At 46.8% G+C, this 22,916-nt stretch overlaps 2 protein-coding genes across 6 annotated transcripts in view; both read right to left on the bottom strand.

Annotated features, from left to right (window-relative positions):
• camkk1a (calcium/calmodulin-dependent protein kinase kinase 1, alpha a) overlaps nucleotides 1-16,649 on the bottom strand; it is a 45,402-nt gene extending 28,753 nt beyond the window's left edge. Inside the window, exons 1-2 of one of the 4 annotated variants that reach the window (XM_072713764.1) lie at nucleotides 16,466-16,649; nucleotides 377-428 (exon numbers count right to left, since the gene is read on the bottom strand). The gene's annotated coding sequence lies outside the window, so the exon portion shown is untranslated. Of the gene's footprint in view, nucleotides 1-376; nucleotides 429-10,641; nucleotides 11,160-16,465 lie in introns of those variants that run through there. The other 3 variants (XM_072713763.1, XM_072713766.1, XM_072713765.1) reach the window with 3 other exon arrangements.
• Nucleotides 16,650-19,174: 2,525 nt separating this feature from the next.
• atp2a3 (ATPase sarcoplasmic/endoplasmic reticulum Ca2+ transporting 3) overlaps nucleotides 19,175-22,916 on the bottom strand; it is a 40,837-nt gene continuing 37,095 nt past the window's right edge. For both annotated transcript variants that reach the window (XM_023833013.2, XM_023833014.2), the window contains one exon: nucleotides 19,175-21,910. In XM_023833013.2, coding sequence (XP_023688781.1) covers nucleotides 21,864-21,910 — 47 coding nt within the window. In that variant the 3' untranslated portion in view covers nucleotides 19,175-21,863. The remainder of the gene's footprint in view (nucleotides 21,911-22,916) is intronic.

Genomic DNA, 22,916 nt, shown 5'->3' with positions numbered 1-22,916 from the left:
ACACTAAACATACCTTTATAATGTAGTACAAACCATCCTTAATGCTTATACTGACAATGATAATGCATTATAAAGGTACCTATAGTGCATTATAGATGAGAGCTTCAAAAGGCAGACATAATGCATAATACACACGGCTATAATGTGTTATGCCTTTTGATAACTATTTATAGCCATGTTTATAATGCTTTATTATTTTTATATTGCATTATTATTTGTTAGGAATGTGTTTAGAAATTATTAAAACGTGGCCTTAAGTAAAGTGTTACCAAATATTCATTAGACTCACATTCATTTAAAGGCCCCTTGAAGACCCCGCGGGGAGGCTCCTGCCCCCCCACCATCAGAGTCTCGCAGGGGCAGGACGGAAGCTTACCTGGCTCACAGCGCACCTGGACTTCCGCTCTCCTCTGTGTCAGAATCGGGCCCTGCCAGGCGGGAAGGCAGCTATTAGTTACACGAAACCACACCGGGTGCTAGAAACAGCCCTGAAGTGGTGCCTGACAGCAGCACACCGAACACGTTAAAACACACCGCAGTCTGCACACACTCAGAATCAAAGGATTACTCGTTCTCCGTTGCCCAAGGTAACCGGGTCAGTGCTGCAATGCATGACGGCGGAGCTATGCAGACAGAAGCGTTTGCTCCAGGTTTAACTGTCGGCAAACACGAGGCGCAGAAAACATTTACTCTGCCAGCAGAACATAAACAAAGGGGAACTTCGGCGGGGGGGAGGAGGTTTGGAAAAGGTCAGGCAATTAAAGAAAGACAAAAAAAAAAACCTCTCAACTACAATACAGCAACGGCAGTGAGAAAATGCTGCTTTAGGCCCTTGTGCCTTAAGACTAGAGATTCTACAAACAACAGGAAGCACCCTGTGGTTGTCCTGCAAGAAAGGATCTGCAGCTGGCTATGAAGCACATCTCCACCGCTACGCTGGCTGGAACTGAAAGGCCTCTGGCACGCGACGGATGGCAGATCCACAACGCCCTCCTGAATAACAGTGAGGAGAAGGTGCAGGCAGCTCATGGCATCTGCTTACACTTCTCTCTGGGTGTGGTTTGTAACTCCTTTGAGGCCAAAAGACACACAGTGGCGAGATGAGAAGGAAGAAAAACACCCTCATTTGTTTGCATCGATTAGTGACTGCCTTTGTCTCAAAGTTGGCAGAGAATCAGGAATTACATCCCAACGCTTCCAATACAGTTCAGAATTTCCAGAACCCAGAACAGGGGTAGGTATCCTGGATAAACTCAGAACCGTGGTGAGCAGAGCCATTCCAGCTCTTCTGAAACTTCTCGTGGGCGCTAAGAGGTCAAGGTCTACCAATCAGATATTACATCCTCTATCTGAATGGTTTGGCCGTGTCAGATCGCACTCTAGGCAGAGACTTCAACTAATTGTGTGATGTACAGAGAAGATCGTTGGCAGTCAGCTTCTACCACCTGAAGACCTGTACTCAAAAAGGGTGAGGAACATAAAGTGATGTCCAACCCCTTGCACCCTGGTCATTCCCTTTTCTAACATCTCCCTTCTCAGCAAGAGCTGAGAGTAAGAGACCTGAGGAGAAGGTCCAACCGCCACCTGAACAGCTTCTTCTCCCAAGCCATGGTCTTAAAGATGTATGAAGAGCACACTGCTTCATATCTGTAATGGCTTCATACCCTTATATGTCTTATCAAGCTTATTCTCACATACCCCAAGTTATTTGCAACATGCATTTGGTTGTCTCACCCCGATTTATTATTTGAGCATCTTCTATTTTTCTACCTCTATTAAATTTTGATTTGATTTTTTTGTTTTTTTCTCGATTATATGTTTAAATTGCTTGGTTAATTACATCATGAAACCACTAGCATTAAACTGTAGTTTTTGTATTGGGGAAATAAAGATTCTGCTTGTGACTGTGACTGCGATCGTGGGAAGGCGGCGCCCAGGGGCAGAGCAGCCAAGTGTGACAGGTGAGGAGGAGGAGGACACGCCCACTCGTCCGTCACTGCAATTTACCATCATGGTGTCGAAGAGAGGAGCTCATCGTCACGGTAACCCCACGGGTGCAAGGTTTGGAAGTTGTATGGAGAAGGCAGATAGGAAGAGATATACTCACTCATTAGGCCATCCATCCAAATTCCAACTTTTTATGACCAGCTTATCCAGTACAGGATCATACAGGGGAACTGCTTCTTATTTTAGCCCCCGAATGGGGAAGCAGGCGAGTCTTTCTACGCCGTGCTCAGAAACGGCCCACGCTGCTCGGGAGAATGCCGGGGGACACTGGGGCCGACCGACGCGTCTTAGTCTCAGTCACGTGACCACGGGACACAAGCCTTCCGTTCACTTCCAAAAGATTACACTGATCATTTGTTCTGGCAGATCCTTGGAGCAACTTTGATCTTCAAGCACACAGGTCTGTACACATCCAATTAAGCAACAAACAAAATTAAGCAAATTTAACAATTCTGAAAAGCCCAGGAAGAGTAAGAAAGCTGAATTTCAGCCTGAATCAGGTCTTTGCTGTGTTAAAGAGAAACTTAACTTTTGCCTGCACAAACAGTACTTTCAATTCTTGAAATGTACTCTTAATTTGGATGTCATCATGATACTTGTTAGAAAACCTAAAAAGAAGGTCATTGGGTGGGCGCTGCGTGGCTCAGCAGGTTAGGACTCTGTGCCCGTGAACAGAAGGTTGCTGGTTCTAATCCCAGGGTCAACAGAGTGATGTTACCGTTTGCCCTGAGCCAGGCCCTTAACCACCCCCCAATAGCTCCATAGGCTGAACTTACCTTCGGAGCATTCTGGCTATTTTGTGAGTTCGCCACGCTACCCAAAGACAGCGTTCCCGGACGTCGAGTAAATAGGGGATTACCGCGGATGGGAGAGCCGCACGCCGGGAGCCAGCCGGGCTTTTCCCGTGCTAATCCGCCGCGTCCCCCCCTCTGGCTCTCCCCCGCGTGACCCACTTTTCCCTGAGCCGCAGAGGGCCAGCGCCCCCAGGCACAGGATGGTGCCAGATCACACATCTTAATGCGGCGCGTCACCACAATTCCCACAAACTGTAACATTTACTACCTCATTCGCACCCGCAGCTGCCCCCGCCATCAGCTGGCATTTAACGCTGCCTTCTGGATAATCGGAGGCCAGGCAGAGGAGAGCAGCTCAGATCCCCAGCCTAGTGTCCTCCTCCACTCTCACTTACGGGATCCACTATGATATGTGTTTGCTTTCCTTGCTGCCGAGGACAGCAGACCATGGATGAATCCAAAAGGTCATCATCGAAGCTTTAAGCACATAAATCAAGGTCAGACCGAATTAGAGATTATGTCATGTATGTCCCGCAGATTGAGGACCAGTAGATAAACACTATTCTCTGATTGGTTAGACATGCTGCTTGACCAGCCTGCTATCCACACATGTCCATGTCTTCATGGAGGATTAGAAATGCTGTTCACACCTCAGAGGCTCGGCGACCTCAGTGTTAGTCCAAGCCGGAGTCCTTCATTCAGACAGAAAGGAGTCCAGATCCAGTCCAGTACTATTCGAAGGAAGCATACTAATCCTATTCACAGGGAGCGTGCAATCCCTGTTCACATGAAGCATGCTAGTCCTATACACAGGGAGCGTGCAATCCCTATTCACAGGAAGCATGCTAGCCCTATTCACAGGAAGCATACTAGTCCTATTCACAGGGATTGTGCAGTCCCTGTTCACAGGAAGCATACTAGTCCTACTCACAGGTAGCTTGCAATCCCTGTTCACATGAAGCATGCTAGTCCTATACACAGGGAGCGTGCAATCCCTATTCACAGGAAGCATGCTAGCCCTATTCACAGGAAGCATACTAGTCCTATTCACAGGGATTGTGCAGTCCCTGTTCACAGGAAGCATACTAGTCCTACTCACAGGTAGCTTGCAATCCCTATTCACAGGAAGCATGTTAGCCCTATTCACAGGAAGCATACTAGTCCTATTCACAGGGAGCGTGCAATCCCTATTCACAGGAAGCATACTAGTCCTATTCACTGGGAGTGTGAGGGCATGTGAGCACTATTCACAAGGAGTGTCTGGCCATGCAAGCCCCACTCACAGGGAACGTTGGCCCCTATTTATTTACAGGAAGTGTGTAAGTGTGTAACCCTGGTTCACAAGGAGTGTGCGAGCCCTATTCACAGGGAGTGTGAGGGTGTGTGAGCCCTATTCACAGGGATAATGCAGACATACAAGCCAATACTCAAAGGGAGCACTGGGGCGTGCAAGCCCTATTCACTGGCACGTTAAGGAGGGAATCACGTGTGAATATGAAGTGCTTCTGTATACTTCCACATAGTTTGATGATTGCTGATGATATCTAGCCATAGAACAGCTGGGAAAAAAGACTGGACAATAGGCTTAATGCCTCCCTAATGGAGCGGGTGATGAAGAGGATCCTAACACTCTGAGAGCTGCCCAGCACTGCAGTTTGACCACTGGAACAAGGTGCTAAAACATCATAGCTTCAGTAGTATCCATGGCATCTTGCTATTGTAGCTGTTTTATATAGTTTTTGTTTGTGCACACATCATCACATCCCGCAAAACAAGCAATAAGTAGATAGCAAAAGAGCAAGATGATAAAGAACAATGGAACAGGACAGCCGTGTGCAGTGAGGAGGGCAGCCTTGTGCTACAAGGAGGAGGACAGCCGTGTGCTGTGGGGAGGAGGACAGCCGTGTGCTGTGGGGAGGAGGACAGTGGTATGCTGTGAGAAGGAGGACAGCCGTGTGCTGTGAGCAGGAGGACAGCCGTGTGCTGTGAGAAGGAGGACAGCCGTGTGCTGTGAGCAGGAGGACAGCCGTGTGCTGTGAGCAGGAGGACAGCCGTGTGCTGTGAGCAGGAGGACAGCCGTGTGCTGTGAGCAGGAGCACATCCGTGTCCTGTGAGGAGAAGGATAACCGTGTTCTATGAGGAGGAGGACAGCCGCGTGCAGTAAGGAGGAGGGCAGCCGTGTGCAGTGACGAGAAGGATAACCGTGTTCTATGAGGAGGAGGACAGCCGCGTGCAGTAAGGAGGAGGGCAGCCGTGTGCAGTGAGGAGAAGGATAACCGTGTTCTATGAGGAGGAGGACAGCCGTGTGCTGTGAGCAGGAGGACAGCGGTATGCTGTGAGGAGGAGGACAGCCGTGTGCTATTAGGAGGAGGACAGCCATGTGCTGTGAGGAGAAGGATAACCATGTGCTGTGAGGAGAAGGATAACCATGTTCATAGAGGAGGAGGACAGCCGCATGCAGTAAGGAGAAGGACAGCCGCGTGCAGTTAGGAGGAGAACAGCCGTGTGCAGTGAGGAGGACAGCTGTGTTCTATGAGGAGGAGGGCAGCCGTGTGCAGTGAGGAGGAGAAAAGCTGTGTGCAGTGAGAAGGAGGACAGCCGTGTCCTATGAGGAGGAGGACAGCCGTGTGCAGTGAGGAGGAGGACAGTCGTTTGCTATGAGCAGGAGAACAGCTATGTGCTGTGAGGAGGAGAACAGCTATGTGCTGTGACGAAGACAGTCGTGTTGGGGACATAAGCAGTTAGGGTGGGCAGCTTTTGTTACCGTGAGCCTGGTCCTTTAACCCGATTACTCCTGTAATCTGTTTACGCCAGCAGATTTGTAATGAAGATGGCATCTGTACCAGAAAACAACATACGGTAATTTAGCGAGCACCGGTTCAGGCACCATTCATTCTCATTGTAAGAATAACCATCTGATCACCCCATGAATAATCAACATCGGCAGGTTGATGTGTGAAAAATGTAACGAACCACACTGAGGATGCAATTCATTTCCTGAATGAGTGTAATTCACACTGATATTTCCCCAACACACAATAGAGCCTTTATCTGTGCTAGAAGGCTGGCAATTGGACCAGAATCAGAACCATGCCAGGCAAGCAGAATGAGCCAGTCTGTTCTTCTGGCTCTGAGAAGTACTCGTTCCAGGCGGGTGCGTTTCGTACACACTTACTGTGCTGCGGTGAGGTAAAGCCCAACAAAGGAGGACCCATGATTCCCTGGGGCAGTGAGGAGGACGGCTCGGTGTATTTGCACCAAAGTGAGAGATCACAGGCGAGAATGCAGGTGACCAGAGACACACAAGCAGCTGTTGCTGTTTTAATGCTCCGTGGTAGAAATGCGACTACGCAGATCTTAAGTGGTGAAATGGTGAAAGTTGGACACAGATAAGAGTGAGTGATTCTTGCGGAAACGCTGCCGCCGCTGGTTCATCTGCTGTTAGGTCTTTGAGCGCAGTAATAAAGCGATCGTTCACTACGCTGAGGACAGGAACCATCCTACGATGGGCCCTGATGCCGGCGTATGCCACAAAGGGCCGTAAATAACAGCGGTTAACATACGAGGCAAAGTGAAAATCGCCAGACGGATCTTGATTTATCGACACTCGTTAAGAGCCTTAAGTAAACAGCAATGGCGTGGAAACTTGTTTTGGTTATATAACAAATGCCTGGAGGCTGACACATGGTGCAGATAGAGGAGCCAGCTTACCGGAGAGATGGGTGGACACATGAAACAGTGCAGGGGATTAGCATGAGGGCCGCAGAAGGGTCCTGCACAGTGGCTTGCGGAAGGTGCCACCAGCAAAACTCCTTCTAAGGTACTTAGGCGCGGGGAGGTGAGGTGAGGTTTCAGAGAGCCATCTGTCACGTCTGCCTGCCCATCCGCAATGTCGCAAGTAATGCATCACAGCCAAGATAGCCCTGACAAGCGCATTCAGCCCTGGCAGAACCCAAGACCAGAACTAAACCAAAGTCAAAGCATTGTGCCCTGTACTTGTGTTTCAACACTCCTGCTGTGATGCAACACAGATACACAGGATTTCCAAACTTGACTCGGGACATTTGCTGCCAACCGCACACGCATCCATTTATCTTCGAACCCGGGTGAGGGTCACTGTGTACAGCCAATCAGACATCTGTGCATCAACAATACTGTTTTTCAATAATCCAGTGTACAGACTTATACGTGCAGGCCTGAGCAGGTTACGCGTAGAAACTTCTAATCACAGCATCCGGGCGGCGGTGGCCAATACACACACAGACACAAATCCAGCCTTTTTTTGGCAGAGCGAGCGCGAGCCATGCAGGGTGACCTGAGGCCCTGATCCAGGGAGACGCTACAGACTGCCAAACGGGCCCTTCGGAACAACACTGCGCAGTTACAGTGACCAGATCAAACGGCTGCATGTAAGATTCACCCTCAAAATTCAGTATTTGCTATTCCTATGCATACATGTAGTACAATATAAGATGTAGATTGTTTTTGCACACGTGAATTAAGATAAGCATCTCACTTTCAGATTCACGCAACACCTTGCGAGTATTTTTCCAGGACTAAGCACAATCTCCAGGAATAAGCCTATGCTTGATTGGACATTAAATCATTTTAAATTCTTAAGTGCAGATGCCATCTAATCAACTCCCCCCCACCCCCCCTACTGCTCGAACAGTAATTGTGTGCCAGTCAGAAATGCAGAGAGCAGCTTGAGACTTCTCATTTTTTACTGATTTTGATTTAGTGGTTGAAGGCTTCAATGGAATAGAGAGGTCTTCAGAGATGGACAAAGTAGCCCCAGGGGTCCTCAGGACGGCTCCTGAGCCTAACCCTACCCCAACACGTCAAACATTTACAACCACAAGCAATAGAACTTCACTACTTATCATTATTACTTAATGATTCATTGGGGCAGATTGGATTCCAGAAGACAGAAGAAGAAGATTATGTGTTAGGAGCATCAAATTACAGAGAGGTGTTGTGACAACTCGGCTTGGCCATGTGGAGAAAACGGTTCCGCCTCTTCTGCGTATTATGATTTAAAACAAGAATATATATATATGACCTTAATTATATGGAAGCGTTTGTTACCAGGCTGAAAAGAACATCCTGATAGACGCATCATGTCACTTTAAAGGGAACTTGTTAGGAACTTCAACCAGCCCAACCAATTCCCATTTTTGCTGCCATACAAACAGCGTTCGCACTTCTTGGGTTTTCAGGAAGCACCAGCGGCCCCTGTGATGCGGAAGGAGAGGAAGGCCGACCTCATGATCGTGGAGATAGACGGGCAGCCATTACTGCATTTAAACTCCAGGCTAAACATGTTTCAGCCACTTACCATTTCGTAGAAAGTTCAGAATTAGTGCCATAGTATGTATCGGATACTCTGCAGGACTGATGTATACAATATATGCTAATGAGAATATTTCTAAAAGCAAGCTTTTCGAAAATTGAAGACAAAGTAGTGAAAGTACTTTATGTGGAAAGCCTGGAAAATAAATCTACATGTAGGCACCGCAGAAGAGGTTGGGTATTTATTCCTGTGAAACACACACATCCGCATCGGAATCAGGCTGTTCTGCTCAAAGCCCAGTTTAGTTCTGGCGTTTCGCATAATCTTGGACACTGAAGGCTTTTGCTTGTTAAGGTCAAAGAGCAGACTATATGACAGGAAATGAATTCCCCGTTTGCTGGACATCAGGCTTCCGGATGGAGTCTATCCTCGGTGGGGGGGGGGGGGGGTTCAAACAGGGCGTGACAGGCGAGGCAAGGAGGCACAGCCTGTGGTCATCAGACTGCAACCATTAGCGTTGGGGTGTCCTGGAGTGAGCAGATGACTCAGACGATGCACCGCAGCTGGGATGGACTCAGTGGGACTATATGCACAAACACATACACACAAGCAAGCACACACACAAGCATGTGAACATATGCACACTCACATGAGCACACATGGACACACGCACACACACACAAGCACGCATGCAGACACACACACATATGCATAAACATGCACACACGCGCGTGCGCACAGACATGGACACACACGCAAACATGCACACACACACACGTGCGCCCACAGACACACACTCGCTCGAAACGTGCTATCCGATGTAGTAGCGGAAACGTGAGCCCCCATCACTCAGATATGCAGGAATTCACACAGAGCTGCAGCTGGAGAATGAGCTCTAGAGAGACAGTATAGCAGACATGCTGACCGGCAGGCACCCGCTCTCTGATTAGCCTCTATTAGCACCCCCTACTGGCAGAACAGAAGCATTTACTGGGCGTCCTTTATGTTTTGGTGCTGGCAGATGGTGTGAGGGAGGGGACCATGCTCATCATTTATAAGCTCCAGAAAATTCCTCACCTCTACTGCATCCTCTGTCATAATCCATCCACAAGAGGTGCCCCTTACATTTTTTGATTTACTTCAGTACCCCCCCCCCCCCCACGAATGGACTGAAAGCTATGAAAAACAAATCCAATGGCGGAATCCACAGAGCCAGGACCATTTTCCATTTGTGGAACAGCACCGGCAACCTTGACTGACCGACAGACATGTTTACACAAATATGTGGGGGGCACGCAAGTTCAAAGCATCGCCCGGATATCCTGAAATGATCCAACACACCCCCCGCCTCTGTACCCTGATGCTGACTGACTGACTGGCAACAGTCAGACTGTCAGAGTAAGGGGGGCATGTTCTGTAAATTTCCTCGACTCATCATCCTGCTGGGAGGGGGGCGTTTGTTGATAACCAGAGGCTATAGACCAGCTGACCTGGTGATACGGAGCTCTGCTCCACGCGGTTTACCAGACTGCTGAAGTACAGTAAAACCCTGACACCGGGGTGGGGGGGGGGGGGGGTGGATTTGAATCTCCTCAGTAGTGGCAATCAGCTGTAGCTCGGAGGATGATTAAAGATCTTACATACGTCTACATACCACACAGTGCAACCCCCCCCCCCCCACCCCACCCCTGTACACAGAGACTGAGCACATGACCTGAACACGTCAGACATGTGAGTCGGCATGCCACTGAAACGACCTGTTCTGTGGTGCCATTATCAAGCATATATACATACAAAACATCAGGCAGCCTGGGGAATGCAACAGCCTTAAACCTGCTTATGGGGAGGGCAGGGGGAGGGTAGGGAGATATCCACGTGCAAGCAGTGCGATTAGGGGGGAGGAGATTTTCAAGTCCCGGTACACACATATGTACACATACATACACACAGACATGCACACACATATACACACACACACACACGACCGGCTCACAGAACACCGGTGGCTGAGAGACATCACGTTGCAAAAGATTCGTGTTTGTTCGCAATATTATAATGCCGAACTTGTGGTTTGCCGGAATACAAAAGCGCCGGACATCTCATGCAAACAGATGTAAAGTACGTCAAGTACCGCATATGTAAAAAATAATCGCCGAAACGGTTAAATCCCGGATAAGAGGTTTCACTTATTCGCGTTTCCAGCAGAATTATGACAGGCACGTTCGTGAATATTATCACTGTAAAAGCCAGAGACGCATATCAGAGCTGATACTTCCTTAATTAGGATACACAGCCCGTAAAACAGCCGCGCGTAATGGACTTTATTCAATACTGCAGGAACAACGTAAAAAATAAAACGTAGGCATGTCTCGTATACGTTAAGCGTTAAAGCGACCGGGTCGCAGCCCCATTGTTCCGTGCAGCGCTGCAAAAAGACACCAGCAATAATAATAATAATCATTATTATTATATGGCATCAGCACAGAAAGGACAATATCTACAATAAATTAACTGGTGTCAACGCGCTCAGGAAAAGTTTGCGCTCACCTGTGTTACGCGTCCTGGGGCAGCCGCCGTTTGGGTCAATGCAATCCACCGCTTTTCCGGACGAATCCGGCGTGTCGCGGCGATCAGCCGCCAAGTCGCTCAGCGGGGTTGCGTGTAAGAGGCGTGTGCATGTGAGGGAGCAGGGAGCGCGGTTCCGGGGACAGTGCCCAACATGCACACGCACAGGCACACGCACGGGCACACGCCCAGTCCCAGGTGCTCCCCGAGAAAGAGCTCAAAGGCGTACCCCCTCTCTCCCTCTTCCTCTCTTCCGCTGCCTCCTGCTTTGCTTTCACTTTCGCAGCACCACGTCTCGGGCGAAGGGGACGCGCACCGACGGCGACGCCACAGCGGCCCCGCCTTCAGCTTGCGCTCAGAGATCGGTGAAGTTTCGACGGCTCGGCTCGCAGCGGCCCGCCAGGTCCTAGATGCAGTGTATCGGGCCGCACATGCCCCCGGCCGCATATGGCTACCGCCCTACAGCCCCGATGTGTGTCACCGTGTTTCCGCGGCGCTGTTGAGTGTGTGTGTGTGTGTGTATGTGTGCGCGCGTGTGGGAAGTGCAAGTAAATTACTGCTTGTTACACAGCAGCAATAATAACAACATTTAAACAAAACACCGCCTTTTGGCCAGTTAAATTTGCAATGTATGTATCCTTTTGTCTTATTTGGATGCATATGGCAGTGGAGGACTCAGGCGGTTTGAAGGGCTGGGGCAAAAAATAAAATAAAGGGGCATCTATTGCATGACGGGTACCCCCCCACCCCCTTCCCGTCAGGAGAATGGTACAAATTATCCTAAAATAGTTTCCTTAGGTAAGTATTTTGGATCTCTGCTTGATTTCTAAAATGAGTGCACTAGTTATAGAACCAGTAAGACAGGTAGGCTACATTAAACATCTTAGCTTGGCATCTAAACTACATCTAGTACATGCATGTAATACTCAATCTTTACACCTTTAAAGAAAGGTTGCTTTATTCACCACCATCCTACTTTATTCCCTACCTCCCTGTTTTATTCACCACCTCCCTGCTTAATTCACCACCTCCCTGCTTTATTCCTTACCACACACACTAGTAGGATGTGCGGGCTACAGCTCAGACTTCTAAAGGGGGTGTGACTAAAACTGCAAACTTAAAGGGTTTAAGGAAATAGATGTACGTTTTTATAGATGTTTATTTACCAGCAAAAATAATAATGGAAGTGAGTATTTTAAACTTAATCGTGACATCTTTAGCAATCCTTGACTTTATCTTTTAATATTAAATAAAGCTAATCTAACCTAACCTAACCTTAAGGGTCAATTAAAAAGAAGGGAAAAAACAGGAGGCAGCTGGTGAGATTCAGTTAATTTTCTTGTATTTACAAGCATCTTGAGGGTATATTATTTCATCAATTTTTGTGGCTTGCACAGGAACCTGTATCTCACAGGAAGGGCACCCATCAGAGAAATTTTGTCTTCATTGTATAGTGGTGGTGGTGAGTGGCTCAGTGGGCTGAGCCTCAGTACCCATGATCAGAAGATCACCACATCAGTTCCCAACCTTGGCAGAATAGTCCTATGTCCATGGGCCCTTAACTGCAGTACATTGGCTGAGCTTGTGCTGTGACCCCCCAAGCCTGCCCCTGCGTGCCTTTAGGAGAGCGAGATAAGGTAGGCAAAAAGAAGCATTGCAGTGTAGATGTGCAAATAAAGGATCATGTTAAGCATATTTCATCATGTTTTCTTCTTTGGAAGGGCACCCTAGAGGGGCAACATCACATTCTCTCCTCTGGAGGCGCATCCATTAAGACAGTACTCACACACAGACGGACAGCCTGTACAGAACTGCATCACAAATCGCATTCTCTCCACTGGAGGCGCATCCATTAAGACAGTAGTCACACACAGACGGACAGCCTGTACAGAACTGCATCACAAATCGCATTCTCTCCACTGGAGGCGCATCCATTAAGACAGTACTCACACAGAGACGGACAGCCTGTACAGAACTGCATCACAAATCGCATTCTCTCCTCTGGAGGCGCATCCATTAAGACAGTAGTCACACACAGACGGACAGTCTGTACAGAACTGCATCACAAATCGCATTCTCTCCTCTGGAGGCGCATCCATTAAGACAGTAGTCACACACAGACGGACAGCCTGTACAGAACTGCATCACAAATCACATTCTCTCCACTGGAGGCACATCCATTAAGACAGTACTCACACAGAGACAGACAGCCTGTACAGAACTGCATCACAAATCGCATTCTCTCCTCTGGAGGCGCATCCATTAAGACAGTAGTCACACACAGACGGACAGCCTGTACAGAACTGCATCACAAATCGCATTCTCTCCTCTGGAGGCGCATCCATTAAGACAGTAGTCACACACAGACGGACAGCCTGTACAGAACTGCATCACAAATCGCATTCTCTCCTCTGGAGGCGCATCCATTAAGACAGTAGTCACACACAGACGGACAGCCTGTACAGAACTGCATCACAAATCGCATTCTCTCCTCTGGAGGCGCATCCATTAAGACAGTAGTCACACACAGACGGACAGCCTGTACAGAACTGCATCACAAATCGCATTCTCTCCACTGGAAAGACACTTGTTAAGACACTGGAAAGACACTTGTTAAGACACGAAATCACACTCGTCCACTGGAAAGACAATAATTAAGACACAAAATCACATTCTCTCCACTGGAAAGACACAAAATCACATTCTTTTCACTGGAAAGACACTAATTAAGACAAAATCACATTCTCTCACCTGGAAAGACACTAATTAAGACACAAAATCACATTTTCTCCACTGGAAAGTCACTCATTAAGACAGAAAATCACATTCTCTCCACTGGAAAGACAATCGTTAAGACACAAAATCACATTGTAATGCTCTATAGAGCACAACAATATATGACCTCACTGACAGATAGTTTCATCCACCAAGCTGTCAGGATATTGAACACTTTCCCCTCTCTCCTCCCATCCCCACTGCCCCCAAAAAGTCTGCACTTTAACCCCCACCCACCCATATCCAACACCAGCCACTTATTTTACTTTGCATACTTACCTACAACATAGACTGTAAAACTAAAAACAGCTGCCGTCTACATTTTCACTGTGAATCCACCAGGGGAATCCGAAAGGAGAGCCAGAACCTGCCCCAGGGAGCACAGGACACACGGCAGGAAAACCCACTGGATCCGACGCTGGTCCTTTAGAGGATTTATTTGGCAACACTTTACTTGAAGCAGTCTACATAAGGGTGACGTAACCGTCATAAGAATGACATGACACGTCATGCATTAATGACACATTATTGATGTCTATGACAGTTACATGTCACCCTTATGTAGACTGCTTCGAGTAAAGTGTTACCATTTATTTATTTGCAGGTGTCAGTTTAGCTATCTGCATGCTGTTTGGACTGCAAGAGGAAACCCAGAGGGTGTAGGGAGCAGCTGTGACCTACCTGTACACGGAGGGCAGTGGGATCGGAACCCCCCCTGCACTGAGCTGACTGTATATAAAATGTTTGAAAAATCAAGGAGAGTATTGGATAGTATTTATATTTATTGCTTTATATTAATTGTTTACAAGTTTATTGGAAATATTTCAAAATTCATATGCATATCACATGATCACATCTGTGAGGGTTATCCACCGTAGTGAGCTGCATTTTTTTATTTACACATTCTGAATAAAAATTGTAACCAGATGAAGAATATTGGAATCATAGATACACTGAAGCAAATAAACCACATTCATCACCCCTTTTACGCTTTGCTTTCAATTCTATGTCTGTCATAGGAATAACACAGCACAAGGCAGGGGACACCCTAGATAACATCCCGTCGAAGGACACATATGCTGGACAAGGGCCATTCAAAGACACCAGGGCACACACAGTCCAGGCAGGGATCGAACCATAACCCCAGCGGTCTGAGGCCACTCATCCACCCCTATTTGTTTAGCACAAATAAATGTGGGATTAATGTATCAGTCGAGAACCAGGCTCAGGCACAAAACATTTCCTGGAAACTTTACATTTCTGCATAATAAACTCTCACCCGCATTATGTGTCTTCAGTCATTTATTTTGCGTAGGCTTTTCTCCAAAGCGGCAGATAAGTAGGGAAAGCGGGAGCACAGGGAGCAGATGAGGTTAAGGACCTTGATCAAAGGCCTACTTTAGAACACATTACCTTCCGGACACTGAGAGCATACCCACTGAACTACACTCCGCCATTACTGTTCCAACTGACTTTCGCTACTTAAACTGCGACTTTTTCTTGCCGGTGTGAATGACGGGAGCCACCACTTCTACGGGCCAGTGAATGTCCGGGATTCTGCGTGAGGTAGAACATGTAACTGGAACTCCAGCCCCAATTCATATTTTCCCATATAGTAATCATTAATGGCCATCTTCTCCAGAGTATTTGAGGCAGCAAACTGGGAACATGGATCTGATCTTATCTAACTACCCTGAGAATGATAACCTGATGCCTCATGTTTGGGTGCAGTGTGCACCCCCTTCCATATATGGTATATGGGAAGTTTAAGGTCATTTTTATTTTTTATTTTTTTTAAACTGTACAAAGCTCATTCAAAAAGAATCTATGTGACATTATTAACAATCTAGTAAGGCCCATACGCATTTTCCAATTTAGATATGAGTCCTTTCTCTGGGGATTTTATCTTCTGAATGATGCCCATTTTTGATCGCCATGTCAAGCACTAGAACTTTACATATTATTTGCGCCATAGGTTATAAATGGCTTGCGTTTATTCTGCAATGAGTCATCGTTACATTTAAATGACTCCTTTTCCAGTTAATTGGCAGTAGCTGGCCGGACTCATTTGAGGCAGCAACCTCATAAATCATGTGGATTTTTCAGGACTGTGGTTTTATGCATGGACTGTCAAGCTTTTAAAGCGAGAGCAGCTCCTAGGTGATTGCAAAGGTTCTGGGATCCGCAGATGGACACCAATCCGCAATGCAGGGGTTGGCGAGGCTGCCTGAGTCACGCCCTCCACAGGCTGCTTTAATCAAGACCCCTGATTAGGACCCGCGAGAACAATCACCGCAAAAGTAATAATAAGAGAAAAAATGACGTCTGACTCCGGAGTATATGGGAGCTGCTATCACCCAGGAGAGCCTCAACCTTCCTTTAACCACCGGGCAGCGGCAGCGTGCCCGCGAATGACGCAGATGAAGCGCGCGCAGGTGCGCGGACTGCGGGTGCTCGTGTGCAGGACAGCACCGTTGTATACAGAGAATGCAAAGGAAACTGCCACGGCTAATTATGTCACTGTATCCGCGTTGTAACGGGATACTCCATATAAAATCTGCAACAATTTTCTCACTTGTCAGGTATAGCCTACTGAAATCCAACACTTAATATCCAGATCGAGATCTTTAACGCAAACATCATACTCCACTGCTGACATTTGCCGTAGGATATACAGAGATAGGAAATAACACCAAGGATATAAAAAGACGCTACAGAGTGATAATAATTGTGTTAATCCATGCCAGTTGCAAGAGTTAATCTTAGACAACTTTTCCCAAGAAAGTTGCTTTAAAAGACGCAATGTCTTTTACTTTCAGCTGAGTCACAACACTGTTCACTTGCACCCCAAGAACATTTTAAGACATTTAGAAAACATTATCCATAAGAGCTGCGTAATGTAGTGCACTCCGAAAGAGCACAGCCGCAATGCGATTCGCTATTACTGGCATGGATAAATCTGCTGTATATTACCTATTTATAGTATAGGTAAATTACTGGGGAAGAGCGATCTGAATATTTTAGTACCTACCTTAGCAGTACACGGCATACATTTCGCACAAAAACGAAAACAGATAAGTGGAAATACAACACAAATCCCAATTAACTGGTTTTGACCACGTGATAGGTCCTATCTGCAGTTTCCATCGTACATGGACGCATTCGAGCATGACACCATCCTGCTGGTCCAGGGCTCCTGGACTCAAAATCCGCTTGACGCTTCCACCTAATGACAGCATTTCCTCGGCTACACCGACGCCTGTGGTATCTTATTCCAGGGTGAAGAACGCCATCTACCGGCTAAAAAGTGCCACTTCACACAGCAACCTGCCACTGTTTTCATCGCAAATATGTCAACGATAGGATTCTCATATTTACAAGCAAAACCGCTTTTCATTTATTGAAGAGCATCTAATCAGTTTCACTTTCAAACGGTAGAAATATGTATGTGTGTGTGTATATATATCCTCCTGAGACCCAAGGAAATATATATATATAATTCAAGTTAAGATAAGTCAAGAAAATGCAACCTCCAACAGGCTACAGCTCCCTCTGCTGGCCGCGCTTCATACCCAAATTATAGTTAGAAAAGCGCACATTCACACTGGAAAATAATACTACATTCAAGTATTCCTTGTTATGTTCATGGTGTCTTAGTGAGTAGCACTAGCTATAGATATGCTATTAGGTGGACTAGCGACTCTAAATTCCCTGTAGTGTGTGTGTGTGTGTGTGTGGGTGAACTGGCATCTCCTCCAGGGTGTCCCCCACTCTGTGATGAACTGGTATTCTGTCCAGGGTGGGGGAGGATCCAGCTCCCGCCTCCCATCCAGAATAAATGGTTGGACATTCTTAAAGTAATCATAAACTGTTTAACAGTGTGTGTGTGTGTGTGTGTGTGTGTGTGTGTGTGTGTGTGTGTATATATATATATATATATATATATATATATATATATATATATATATTGTCTTTGGAGGAAATAAGACATCTTACAATTTAGTTTTTCTCAAATTTATTTTTAATTTCACAGCATGTCCTCTTTAGTGTACAACAGGAATAAATATGTTTCCTTACATCAGTGAAAAGATAGATGCAAAAACAAAATGTCCACTGCAATGGACATAAATGAATGGGTGGGGTCTCAGGAGGATAACACACACACACACACACACAGATACTATATGGCCAAAAGTCTTGGGACACACCTCTTAATCATTGAGTTCAGGTATTTCATTCAAACCCATAGCCAGATGTATATAAGCACCCGGCCATGCAGTCAGGTTTACCAATTTGCGAAAGAATGGGTGGTTCTGAAGAGCTCAGTGTGGTGCTGCCACAGGATGCCACCTTTGCAAAAATTCAGTTCATGAAATTTCTGCTACAAATTCCATGCTCAACTGTAAGTGGAAGCATTTGGTAATATTAGAAACTCAGCCATGAAGTGTCAGACCACGTAAAGTAACAGGGAGGTCAGTGAGTGCTGAGGCGCACGGTGTGTCAAAGTCGCCAATGATCTGCTGACTCAATAACTGTAGAGCTCCAAACTTCCTCTGGCATTAACCCCAGCATAACAACGACGTGCCATGAGCTTCATGGAATGGGCTTCCTTGGCTGAGCAGCTGAATGCAGGCCTCACATCACCAAGTGCAGTGCCACGTGTCGGATGGAGTGGTGTAAAGCACACTGCCACTGGACTCTGAAGCAGTGTAAGCATGTTCTTTGGAAACGTCTTCCCTGTCTGGCAGTCTGATGGATGAATCTGGGTTTGGCAGTTGCCAGGAGGACGTTACCTGCCTCACTGCACTGTGCCAACTGTAAAGTTCGGTGGAGGGATAATGGTATGGGATTGTTTTTCAGGAGTTGGAATAGGCTGCTTAGTAGCAGTGATGGGAATCTTAATGCTTCAGCATACCGAGACATATTGCACAATTCTATGCTTCCAGACCCTTCTCTGTTCCAGCATGACTGTGCCCCAGTGCAAAAACCAAATGAAGACATGTTAGGGTGAGTTTTTTGTCGAGGAACTTGACTGGCCCACACGGGTCCCTGCCCACCTCCCCTTCGAACATCTTTGTGATGAACTAGAACAGAAATTGCAAGCTGGGTCTTCACGTCCAACATCAGTGCCTGACCTCAGAAATGTTCTTCTGGATGAATGATCCAAAATTCCCACAGACACCCTTCAAAATCTTGTGGAAAGCCTTCGCAGAAGAGTGGCAGCTGTTATAGCTGCGATGGGGGGACCGAGCCCATACTGATGCCTATGGATTTAGAATGGGATGTCATTAAAGTTCCTGTAGGTGTAACAGTCAAGTGTCCCAATACTTTTGGCCACATGGCGTATATTTAATTGATTTAAGGTACAGAATGTAAGATATTTATTTTAAACAAGCTAACATCACACATAAAACTAATTTGATATAGTAATCAGTATCCTGGGGCCTTTTGTTTATCTGTTACAATAAACATTTAATTCAACCATGGCTGTGTAACACCTTTAAATAATGAATTTTCCAACATATCGTAGTTATTTTGCAGGATAGAGGATTTTCCCCAAAAATGAAGAAGGTACAATAGATCACAGGGCCACACTGTCCCGCTATTGTCATTTACATGTAAAATGACCACACCACTAATGTATGAGCTGTTAGTGCAGATGGATGGATGGACAAACCAAAAACATCATTCTCAAATGATATATGGGCATTTGTGGGAAAAAAGAAACGCAGGCTCTGTATAAATAACAAGATAAATAATTTTTATTTTTAATGTTCTTCATATATAAAATTGTGTCCACAATTAATATTAACAAGGCAATGGAGAGAATCTTTTATTGTCCCACACTGTAATCAAAGCCAGTAACGGAGGTGGGACGGGGGGGGGGGGTCACTCGAGATCTCGGGGCTGTGGTTATGCTTTACAGCATCGACTCAGAAGCGTACCATATCTGTGACCAGATGCCACCGTTAGCGGGTGACAAACCAAGGTGACAAGGACACCCAGCTAAAGACTGGTGACCAGACCTCCCAAAAAAAAAGCACATCTTCATTACCCACAATTCATCAATGCGTTAGCCAGACAATTCCCCAGAACAATCTCATTGCCAAACCAAATTGCTATTATTTTTATGTTTATTTATTATTACTATTATTACTATACACATTTTCCTCCCCTAAAATTAGACACAAACCCAAACAACTTTAAAAACAGAAGCAGTAACGATGAGTAACCAACCCTTCTACAAAATTACATCCCTATATGCCATGTGCTTGAAGAAAAATAAAACTGTTTCATTCAGTTCTTTCACCGTTTGTAAGTTAGTTATTAAAAAATTAAATATTATATACTGTATAGGTTATTAATTACAGTAACAAGGTTCCATGCAATCCTTTTTTCTGTACAGAATCGGAGAGTTCAGTAGTAAATCTGAAAGCTGTACAATTCCAAGCTTCAGGCACATTTCGAGCAGCCCAGCAGCCCAGGCGCCTCCCAGCACGTGCAGGCTCACCACGACACGCATCGCCTTTCGTCACCGGATTAGCTGCAGCAGGGGCTCTGCCATCAAGAATCGCAACCTAAGCCGTGACCTGGAGCTGCCTTCCTTCCCGTGTTCTTACTTTAAGGTCAGAAACCAATTATTGTTATTCAGAGATGTCATTCTCAACACCTGGCCTGTCGAGGCATTTCCGTCAAGCCCTCTGAACGACATCACCAGGGGCTTCGGTCACGTGGCGCCACCTTGCTTCCGCTAACACAGTGGCACAGGTTGCAAGCGCAAGCAGCACCCGACTAAGGCAAAAAACATTACAAATATAACATTAAAAATACCAGGAAAAGAAACCTCCAGGGCTCATTCAGTCAGATGTGTATATATATATGGATTATATACACACACACACGCACTTTAACAATACCCACGTTAATGCACTTAAAAGCATTTAAATACAGCAGTAAAAAAAAACCAAATAAACAGAATGGACTGTACTGCATTTGGAGGAGACTTGAGTGACTTAACCTGAATCGTGCGGGAGGGGCGGGGCAAGGGGGCGGAGTCTTCACTCCTTTAATTATGTGCACATATATCGGGATCTGATGATATTGTTTCCACTGGAAAGCTGGAGAAGGTGATGATGTCGTTTCCACTGGAAAGATGGAGAAGGCATCACATGGACTACATTCCGGAAGCAAAGCCAGGAAGCCGTGCTCAGGGCCCCCCAGCGCTTTGCACAAAGAGGAGTGAAAAAAGAGAGGGGTGGGCCGGCTGGAGGGGGCAGCCGGCCTCCACAGGGGCCCCTCTTCTGGGGAACATCCAGCCGCCTGTTGGAGCTCAGAGCAGCCATGTTCCAAGGTGCCACCCCCCACCCCCGCGACTGATGCTCACCAGCAGCCCCTGTATAGTGTTGTTCTACCCAGCATGCTTGGGGGGGGGGGGGGCTGGGTCATGGAGCTGGCTCTAATGGAATATCGGGCTCGACGGCGCTCTTATCTACAGCTGACGGGGCCAGAGGTTATCGGAGGGGGCCCTAATCGATTGCGCCAAGCAGATTCTGGTTTGACAGCCAGATCAGAAGGCGCTCGCCACCCTCTTCCCACCCACTCTTACATTCAAACAGAGCGCTGAAGCCCCTCCGGGTTTTTATGGTGATCTCTAAGTCCTTAGCAAGCGAGGGTCCCAGTGTGGCGATGCTGCTCAGAGCAGGTCCACCTTAATGGTGCCCAGAGGCGCAGGAAGAGCCCACAGACTCTGGGCATCACACTGGCTTTTTGGTTTAGATCTTATCTGGCTTAAACCTGCCGCAGAAAGCGGTGAGCGGCCGGGTGCCACCACACTGGGGAACAACGCGGGCTGAGGGTGCCCCCACCCCACATACAGGGGTCTCTATGGGGGGGGGGCAGTGCTCAGGAGAAACTCATCAGTGAAGGTGGACATGCATACACACACAGTGACACTTACAGACACACACACACAGGCAAAGAGAGAGACACACACACAGAGAGAACGAGAGACAGAGAGAGAGAGATACACACACACAGACAGAGTGACAGAGAGAGAGAGACACACACACAGCCACAAGGACAGAACGAGAGACACACGCAGTCACATACACAGACAGTGGGAGTGAGAGACACACACACACACAGACAGTGGGAGTGAGAGACACACACAGTCACACACACAGACAGTGAGAGACACACACAGTCACACACACAGACAGTGGGAGACACACACAGTCACACACACACAGACAAACACACACACACACACACTCACAGCCACAGAAAGACACAGATGCACACAGACAGACAGACACACAAGCCCTATTCAGTTGTCTAGTGGTGGCTGAACATGTGAAGCTTTTAGCGGGGGCAGGGGGTGGGGGGTGGGTAGGGGATTATGGTCTTTCTGGAGAGGGGTGAATGGAATTTTAGAATTTGAGCTGCCGGTTGTTCCTGTACTTCCTCTCCTCTTCTCCTGTGGGAAAGATGGGGGGGGGGTCAGTGGGGATCGTCATACAGTGGCTGCTCTCTACACAGGGACACGAAGCGGCATGATGCAGCTAAGAAAGCGGAAGCGGCTGCTACCCGCACTGCGTGTGTATGCGTGTGTGAGTGTGTGTGTATGTGGAGAGGTATTGTGTCCTTTGTTGCCAAACAAAAATATACAGAATATAACAGGAATGGCATCATGGTACTGGCAAAGGAGCGTCACAGTTTTTAATTGATCTGGTGCTTTGACGACAAGTCAATTAAAAAAAGGTACAATTCCAGCAATGACTAACTATCCTAAAGCCTACAGGCAACCTGTTTGAACGGTGGGGCTCAATATACTGAGGACTGAATATCTGTGCAGCATGGCTCTCACAGAAGGCTCTCACACAAAGGCTCTCACAGAAGGCTCTCACAGAAGGCTCTCACACAAAGGCTCTCATAGAAGGCTCTCACACAAAGGCTCTCACAGAAGGCTCTCACAGAAGGCTCTCACAGAAGGCTCTCACACAAAGGCTCTCACAGAAGGCTCTCACACAAAGGCTCTCACACAAGGCTCTCACACAAAGGCCCCAGTGGCTGGCAATGTGGTGAGGAGACTCAAAGAAATAACACACAATCCATTACATTTATATATTAATATACAGAGAACTATAATATCTAGTCTGATATTTAGAATCTTGTGCACCGACGCAGGATGTTTGCCCTTACCATTGAAACCATTTTCCGTGTGTATAAACAAATATTTAACTTACTAGCAAAAAATGGTCACATGCAAGCAGGTTTAACCACCTAGATGTGAACACAATTAAAACGACTTGCTGAAAATGTTTTGTGACTGTAATGTGTCGTCTCCGCTCTCTGGCACAGAAGAGCCCTCTATTGGAAGGCAGGTAGTTACTTTTTTGTGAACGATAAGCATAAAACAAACAAGCTATTATTGTCTAGTACTTATGAAAAATCTTAAAATGACAGCAATCTTAAGCGGCGGG

This window comes from Paramormyrops kingsleyae, chromosome 6 (assembly GCF_048594095.1).
Source record: "Paramormyrops kingsleyae isolate MSU_618 chromosome 6, PKINGS_0.4, whole genome shotgun sequence".
In the NCBI taxonomy this organism is placed as follows: Eukaryota; Metazoa; Chordata; class Actinopteri; order Osteoglossiformes; family Mormyridae; genus Paramormyrops; species Paramormyrops kingsleyae.
Note: the sequence above shows the minus strand (reverse complement) of the source record. Positions and strands in the feature narration are given on the sequence as shown.